The sequence below is a fragment of the Galleria mellonella genome, unplaced genomic scaffold, assembly GCF_026898425.1.
Source record: "Galleria mellonella isolate WM207_F2 unplaced genomic scaffold, CSIRO_AGI_GalMel_v1 utg64, whole genome shotgun sequence".
Lineage (NCBI taxonomy): Eukaryota > Metazoa > Arthropoda > Insecta > Lepidoptera > Pyralidae > Galleria > Galleria mellonella.
This window is the reverse complement of record NW_026442133.1, coordinates 9193300-9202796: the sequence shown is the minus strand read 5'-3', so window position 1 is coordinate 9202796 and position 9497 is coordinate 9193300. Positions and strand designations below refer to the sequence as shown.

At 28.7% G+C, this 9497-nt stretch overlaps 1 protein-coding gene across 1 annotated transcript; it reads left to right on the top strand.

The window, feature by feature from the left end:
* Positions 1-4825, top strand: LOC113512308 (acyl-CoA Delta-9 desaturase-like). Its single transcript, XM_026896106.3, has 5 exons — positions 1-153; positions 1055-1272; positions 2534-2664; positions 2969-3174; positions 3774-4825. Exons 2-5 carry the CDS (start codon positions 1059-1061, stop codon positions 4225-4227), a joined length of 1005 nt encoding a protein of 334 aa, XP_026751907.1. The 5' UTR covers positions 1-153; positions 1055-1058; the 3' UTR covers positions 4228-4825.
* Positions 4826-9497: the final 4672 nt, after the last annotated feature.

The following is a 9497-nucleotide window of genomic DNA, read 5'->3' as shown; positions in this document are numbered from 1 at the left end:
AAATTTTCTCTCTCCAGTCTACTCTAGGTAATGAAATCGTGCATTTGTGCCGATAAATACCTAGAACTCCTCTGAACATCAAGTTGCCAGTTGAAATCAAATCAGATTTGCATCTAATTATAACTTAAAAGGAATTTTCCGTTTATAAGTTATGTAAGTAAAATGGTATCATGTTTTTAATTATAATTTTATATTTTAAATTATTTTAAAATATTTGCTATGAAAATTATAATATTCATACTGTGTATCATCCATTCCCACAGAAGTTTCGAAAAATGCTTACTTATCATTCTACATCTGATTAAAAATAAAAATAAAAAAATAGAAAGATTTAATTTATTCAATCAGATTAAATATTTGTTTTTCGAATTAGTACGTCAAAGGAGGTATTAAGAGTAAATTTATATTTCACGTATAATGCAAAAAGAAATAATTTCTCCCAATTTTTTCATGTAATGAAATATAAACAATATAAAACCGAGAAATATTATTACAAATTTTATATATAACCTATAGATAAGAGTAATACCGATTTTAGCTGACAATCTTTGTTCATAGTTATATACTTGGTATACAGAGTTAGTTTTGGTGTTATAAACCAAAAGCCAATTATCCACGATCTTTTTAAATATTTTATTTTTTAATTTGAATTGTTCTTTTTTCTTACGTTTCACAAATTTGTATGGAGACACTCTGTCTATATAATCTAAGATTGTAGTATTTTTTTTTGACAAGTTAAAAGCTTGTTTCCCCTAAGATCCATCCATGTCGTAACAGGTCTATCCTTAATCTATTATCTTTGTTTCTAACAGACCGTACAAAAAGAATATACCAATATACTATACCAATATCTTTTATCTATAATAATAAAAATAAAGAAACTTATATTTTTTCTTCATGGTTTATATTATGTTAACAGTATGTTCGAAATTTAAACTTGTAGTAATATTTTTGCCCTGGAATAAGAAAGCTTGATAATTTTTAAGCGAATAAAATTGTCTTCGATCTTTAAATGTTGAGAACATTCTAGAAAAACTAATTGTTACTATTACAGTAAAATGGCACCACGAGGAGAAAGGAAAGGATCTTATGTGTTGTTCGAGAATGAGCAATCAGAAAAAGACTTAGAAAAAGTAATTCAACCATCAGCTGAAGATAGAAAACTGGACATAGTGTGGCCTAATGTATTCATATTTCTCATAGCACATATCGCCGGCCTCTACGGCTGCTATCTTTTCCTTGGACAAGTAAAACTTTTGACCTGTGTCTTTGGTAATATATAATTTATTATTTATATAATAACATTATTAGAATGCTAGATATAAATGCATAGTAATATATATATATATATTAATCGCAAGGGCGTAGGATAAGCAGCAGCGTTCCTCTAAAAACATGTCTAAAAGTCTAACAGCAGTTGCAAATCCGCCTGCAAAGCATGATAACTACTGGCAAAACTCCCCTTATGGGGGGAAGGGATTGTTAGTAATGGAGACTGAGAATCCCATTGCTAGCAATATACCCAACCAGGTCGACCTCCTCGCGGTTCCCCCTGGAAACTATCATGGTTAATTCCTGATGAATTCATTATGATAGGCTAACTGGCCTGTTTTCATTCTCATCAATCACCCTTCACTGGTGCTCCGCCAGCGTATCCCGTTAGCGCAGGCGGGGTTACCATACCATTTTCACCCATAAAAAAAAACTCCCCTTATGGGGAAAGCTTATGACCAACAGTGGACAGTTAATGCCTGAAATAATAAAAAAATATAATATAAAAAAATATAATATTGCAACTAGACGATGTCTTATATTGACATAAAAGAAATTTTAAATAACAATTATATGAGAGGTCTTATATATTACAGAGGATCTTATGTATTATAGTAGCGGGGAAGGGGAACAATAATTTATAAAATTTTGCCTATCTATCTCTTAATTCTTGTCTCAAAAATTATTGCTCCAAATTAGACATAGCTTTTAAAAAATAAAAAAAAATAGAATATAATATACGAGCAAAAACTAGTTAAATATCAGCAGATTAAATATATATATCATTTATATATAAATAACATCCTTAAATTATATTTTTAAAAATTATTATCTGTAATCTCAATTTTAATCTGTAACAGTTTTCAACTATTGTTCAATATATTGTATTGAATTTCTCATCTCTGCGTAAAGAAAATACAATAAATAAAATAGTTTTTATTTCGCATAGGCTCTGACTTAACAAAGAAAGACTTTGTACTAAAGTCGTCTGCATGAGTAATTCTATTCCTTCTTTGTTTCTACTGTGAAGCGTATGTGCTTATATGTGTTTCGATTTGAGGAGAAGGATATAAACAGGATACGAAAGCAAGTAAAATTGGCGGTCCTATTGCTGAAAGTAATCTCGTCTAGACATATAACATTATTTTTACTTTATTTTAATAATAATTTACATTATTTTATATATATAATTAATAAAAATTTTATAATAATAAGTTTAATAATTTCGACAGATAATAATTGTGTTATTTTTTTCTTATAGCGGTTGTCGTGTATATAATTGCCGGTTTAGGCATTACAGCGGGCGTGCATAGACTCTGGTCTCATAGAGCATACAAAGCTCGTTTTCCTTTACGTGTCATCCTTGCAATCTTCAACAGTATGGCATTTCAGGTTAGACAAAGATTTTGTTTATGATTTCTACTTAATATTTTTAATACACAATTTTTTATAGGACTACGAAAAAAATTTGTATTAAATATTAACTTCTGTTGTACTTTTTACTTCATATCAAACGTAACTTATTAACCGCCCATGAATATACCACTGCTAGAAGTGGACCTTTCCTTATAGGAGAAGGATTCTGGCGGCGATACGTAGATTGTTCGGTATGGAGGTATATTTTTTTTATTATACACTGAACACTTTATAATAATATACTATGAAAGTAACAAAATATTTCACGGTATTTTTACAGCACCCCGTGCTTATATGGGCACGCGATCACCGAGTCCACCACAAGTACTCAGACACCGATGCTGATCCTTACAACGCAACTCGGGGCTTCTTCTTCTCTCATATCGGCTGGCTGCTGGTCCGCAAGCATCCCGAAGTGAAAGCTAAAGGACAGCAAATCGACCTCAGTGACTTATATGCTGATCCTGTGCTTCGATACCAGGAAAAGTAAATATTTTTATACAATTTAGAATGTCAAATAAGTCCATTTGATGGAAAATAATAATCAGGCATTATTAAAAGTAAACAGTTCACAAACAACACACAATATCATGCATAGATTTAAACCGAAACGGCTATGCAAGTACTGTTGTTTTATGGTATTGTTTACATCATATAACATATTTATTACGTCTAAAATATATCTGAATACAGAGTATAATTTTGAAACTGTTATAACGAATGTAAAGTAATGATAAAATTGGTGAAATCTAACAATAATGTTCAAGAATATTTTATTAGTACAAGGTAGGTTTGCGCTTGATCTTACCTCAGCTGATAATAAGTAATAGTACTGTGTTTTTCCAACGCATAAAATCTGTTTAAACTTTATAAACCTGTAAAAAGGCGGACTTAATGCTATTAGCATCCTCTACCAATCGACCTTTAGAATGTATAAAGATACTCGATTAAATAAACAAATATATTTTACTCATACAAAAATTATAAATTTATATGTATATACAATAAAAAATATACACACAATATGCACACAATAAAGTACAAACAAAATGAGAACTTCTAATTTATATATATTTTTTTTTCAGATACTATATGCCGCTTATGTTAGCGACTTGCTTTGTACTTCCTACATACATACCCACATTGTGGGGAGAGACGGCATGGAATGCTTTCTTTGTATGTGCAGTTTTCCGATTCATTGTTGGTATGAATGTTACGTGGCTAATAAATTCTGCAGCCCACAAATGGGGTTACAGACCTTACAACAAGAATATAAACCCTGGTGATGGTAAGACTTTAGCCCTGATGGTACTCGGAGAAGGCTACCATAACTATCACCACACGTTCCCATGGGACTACAGAACAGCTGAATTAGGTGCTCCCCTTAACTTGACCACGAGATTTATAAACTTGATGGCTAAAATTGGATGGGCTTATGACATGAAATCAGTATCGAAGGAGGTCATAGAGAAACGGAAGATGAGAACAGGCGACAATAATCATAAAGAATACGAAAAAGATAATTCCATTAAAACATAATACAAACAGTTTTTCTCCAATTTTATCAGAAAATATTGCAACAGATCATATAATAATTTCAAAAATTTAAATCTGTATTTGTCCAGCTTAGTGACTTTAGAGCTCAAGTAATTCTAATCATTAAATGTCTCTTCAGCTTTGAATCTTTACAGCACATAAGTGGCAATCTTTTCCAACAATCACGACGTACGCTTTACATATCGGATGCAACGAGTTTAATGAAAGCCCTATATAATATATAATAATATAATAGCATCAATAAATGAATTTATGTCTTTTATATATACATACTCAATATCACTAATAAAAATTATATCTGAATAGTACTTGTAAGGTATGGACGATATTTTCCTATGTAAAGTGTGTTGATGGTAATACAGAAATTTATATTCCTACTTAATATTTATGATATTTTAATATTTTATTTATCTTCGTTTGAATAATATATGACATTGTTAAAAAATTAGGGCTTTTGTTATGAAAACTGCTAATTATTAGATTGATACATAGTAAATAGTCTGTTCATTATTCATAGAATACTTATATGAAATACGTACAGTATTTAGTATCATTTAGTAGAATAAATATTCATAAAAGATTATATTTTTATTTTCCTTCTCCGACTAAAATTATAAAAAATATAAAACTAACCAGTCAGACCTTGTTTTGCTTCCTGTAGCTATCATACTGTGACATTATCAGATTAAAACTACCCTGTCTTAGAAAGTTCAAACAATATATATTTACAAAATTTCATTAAAATCAGTTGACTAGTTTGTGAGATTAGCGTACACTATTTAAAATTAATTTTATAACATACTACGAGGGACATTTTTGATATACCTTTCAACAAATTAAACCGAACAAACCATGGTATATTATGATATATATATATTATATAATGAAGACTTTAGTACGTTTATAATTGTAATTTCTTGATAATTAACTTAATCTCGATCATTATTACACTTAATTATTTATTAATTACAATTATTATCACGTATTTAACATATATTTATCAAAATATTTACCTTACGCAATAGAATAATATTAATATATATTTATCATATGTATTACTAATCTTAAGATAAAACATAATTATATATTATAACTCCATTAGTTATTGTTCCTTTTTATTGCCTACTAATATTATAAATGTAAACGTTTATAAAGATGTTTAGACATTGGTATGATCATATTCAATCGACCTTAAGTGGCTGGATAAATTTGAATAACTTTGCTATAAATGTAGATTATATCCTAAAATGTTGATATACACTACATACAACTAGCTATTTTTCGTTATTTAATTTAATGTTTTCTAAAATAGCGTTGTTTTATCATCTTTATTATGGATTCGTTTTATTTTCTACCGCCCCCTAATGTTTTCATTTTGTCTTATTACCATAAAAACTATTCTATTTCTCAAGCTGGAACAAACAATAGATATTAATAAAATTTCATTAAAATTGATTAATCGCTTTTGGAGATTAACGCGTTTTGATATAAGGCCAACACAATAAAAAACCACAAAATTAGTTTAACTATACTTTATATTTATAGAACTAACAACAACTGCAAATAAAAGATATCTTTAAAATAGAGCACTCTCTCCTTGGTAATAAGAAACCAAGAAGTTTAATAGTAATATAGTACTTTTACTTGATAGTAGATCAATTCTCCAATACTTTTTCTGTTTCCCATTTCTCATTTATTACTGTGACTACATCGTAATCAAATAGCACTGTTGTGGCTTCATTTGTTACTGTAAAAAAGATTATTAAAATTAACTTCATTTTCAATTTGTTTTATAAATGTAAACCATCTTACATTCTTAGCTACCAAGCATTCTATATATGTAAACTCGTCAATGCATTTTGTGTTTGAGAAACTAAACAATATTCCCTGTCGGATTATATGATGATTAAAGACAGGTCGTGAGACATGATTCCTAAAAACAAAACGCTTAATAAAACACTAAAGAAAGCAACGTCAAAATTAATAAATTATATTAATTTAAACATAAACTTCTCAAATACATTTAATGTCATTGATATGAGACACATAACATTTGATAGCCAAATAGATTCCTGAATCGAGGCTGGCATTGTGCCAGCTAAGAGACAAATGCTGATGCTGGTTTCCACGTACAGGATATTGCAGCAACAATCATTAAATGAAATAAATGGAAACTTAATTAAATAATACAATATAAACGTATAACCACAAGAATAAATGTAATTTTATTTTTTATGTAACTATAATAGACAAATAAAGAAATTACACTAGAACTAAGATGTTTCGTGATGAGTTGTTAGTGAACAAAATGTAGTCAACACTTTTTAATGTTCCATTAATATTACCCTTTGATATTATAACATAAAACTCGATCACAAACGTCGATTTTACGTGCATTACATCAAAGGAATGTACATAAATTATAATGTTCTTTATATAGCCGTTACTTTGTTAACTTTATTCAGGGTCGGATTTATTTCGCCACTCCGGGCAAATATAATATTCACTGCCTTTGACAATTACACCACATCGATGGTGGAGAGACAAAATGAATTAAGCGTCATTTAGTAAATTTTACCGGAGACAAAAATAAAACTATATGTGTAGTAAGTAAATATCAGATACGGATAAACTTTGTAATTTTTTACATATTCTATAGAAAAAAAAAAGCAAAAAATCGTGGAGTGTAAAGTAAAGAAATTTCTGTTATCAGCTATTTTGTGACTTGCCTAAATCGTCGACAAATTTCAATTAATTTAATTAAACATGTTATTCAGCACAGATGATTTACTCGATGTCGACTAAAATGGCATTTAGAACATCTTACCTTTTCAACGTTGATATATCTAATTATTGTAATACCATAAAAATATGGCATTAATTTTTACGGCATTACATTAACGATTAAAAGATAATTAGTACGCCTCGGGACAGGCAGTTCTCACACTTGATTTACAATCACAATCCCAAGTTTGCTGCCCTTCATTTTTGCCGCTGTAGGTGAATAGAGTTCGAGACTTGATTTGATTTCTTTTTTTTTTATAATCCATGAGTTTGTGTAATTTACTTAATGTAAATTATATAATACCCAAATTAAAGTAAATATTATACGTAATATAAACATTAATACTTCAGTAAGTGTACATTATAGGTTCTGAACCTGTTACTACTCAATTAATATATTTGAACCATTGTTGATAAGGTGTCATATTTTAATAATAATAATGTCCATTTTTTGGTCTCATCGTATCAAATGGCATGTTAGTATTGGTTATGTATTTATTAATATGCAGATATAATTTTTTATTATTATTAACAATGGTTCAATAAAAGGTGTATAGAATAATATAAAATGTGTCATCTACAACTAAATTGTATTTTATGAAATATATTTAAAATACATTTAAAAAATTATAATAGAATTTAATTTAAAACACTTCAGTAACTATATTCCTATTAATTGTCATCATTCAAATATAAACTAGAACTTTCATCATAACGCATGTATGTTGAAACAGCGTATAAAAAATTATTAAAAATCATATTAAGAGGCCGCTTACTCTTTGTAGTGGGCGTTAGAAAATTATGTTATAATAAAAATAACCAAAAAAAAACATATATATATATATATATATATATATATATATATATATATATATATATATATATATATATATATATATATATATACGCGCTTTATAGCTTTTAACTTTTATTTTTTTATATAGATTATAGCTGCTCTTATAAAAAAATTACTTGTAAAAAATATAAATGTCCACATAATAAATTCACAATAACGATATAACATATACGCTTAAACGGCTAAACGAATACAAATTAAATTTGGTAACAATTAATAATAATCAATAATAAACAGTAAAAGCTGAAAAACGAAACATTACTTAAAGTGACTTCCTTATCCATAAATATTCTACGGAAAATGAAACGTGCATTTTTATAAAGCTAATCAGCGGATACAATGGAAGTAATAGGGATTTAGCCATGCTGAGCAATTCGTTTAAGTAATCTGGCACGTTCTACGTCTACTAAAAAAATTTAGTTGTAATACGGGATCATATTTTTAAATTTGCTCAATACCCTTTCACCCTGTTTGGAAACGTTTTGGAAACCTTTAATTTTACAAAAATAATTCACCGAAGCTTTACACTGGAATTGGTTGCAGATCTATGTATATTTTTTGTAGATATTTCGTATGTATATATCTAAATACGTACAAATATATTAAATCGATTCATTAGAAATGTATCGACCTCTAAAGAAGTTTTCGATTCGTTTCTATTTTTGTAGCTATGTTACACGAGAACATTTCTGATTCTTAATCAATTATGAGAATTCTTCTCGCAATCAGTTGAATCCCCTGTTGACGCTATGTTTATTTTATGGCGTTTCCAGGCGCCATTTTTCTTTACGCATCAATAACTGCCTGCTGCAAAGTAAAATTTACTTTACCGAACTTTCTTATTTATTTTGTCAACTGATCAAAAGTTAACAAACTTTCAAAACATGAGTAAAATTTAGAATTTTCTCATGACTATTTTTCTATCACAGCATCTAACTTGCTGGTTTTTTGTTAATGAATATAATATCTATACTAATATTATAAAGAGGAAAGATTTGAGTATTTGTTTGTAATGGACGAACATAAAACTACTCAACCTATTTTAAAAATTCTTTTACCTATAAAAAACTACATTATCAACGAGTCACATAGGCTATATATTATATCCAAACATTCGATCTAGAAATAAAGCCGAAGAAGATTAGCGAAGCCGAGCTGGATCGCTAACCTTTATTAAATGTCTACCTATAATCCCACTAAAGGGAAATCTTGTGAGAATGGGTTAATCTGTTGTTCTTTCGTGCAAAAACTATTGAACAGATTTTAATAAAATTTGGTACACTAATAAGTTATATACTGATACAAAACAGGATACTTTATATATCATATAGCAAGGGAAGCCATAGGGAGCATTTAGTATTTTTTAAAGACGGAAGCTGTAAAAGGTATGACGATATAATAGGTATATGATGACCAATTGGTGAGGCAGATAGACAAAATGAATGAAATTAAGAGGAAAATATTTTTCTATTTTTTTTATACCTTTCAAGTGGCAAACAAGCATAGGACCTACCTGATGATGAGTGGTTATCGTAGATTATGAACGCCTGCAATGCATTACGCGTGCGTTCTCAACCCTGAAGAAAATGTCCCTACACCTTTTCTGAAAAAT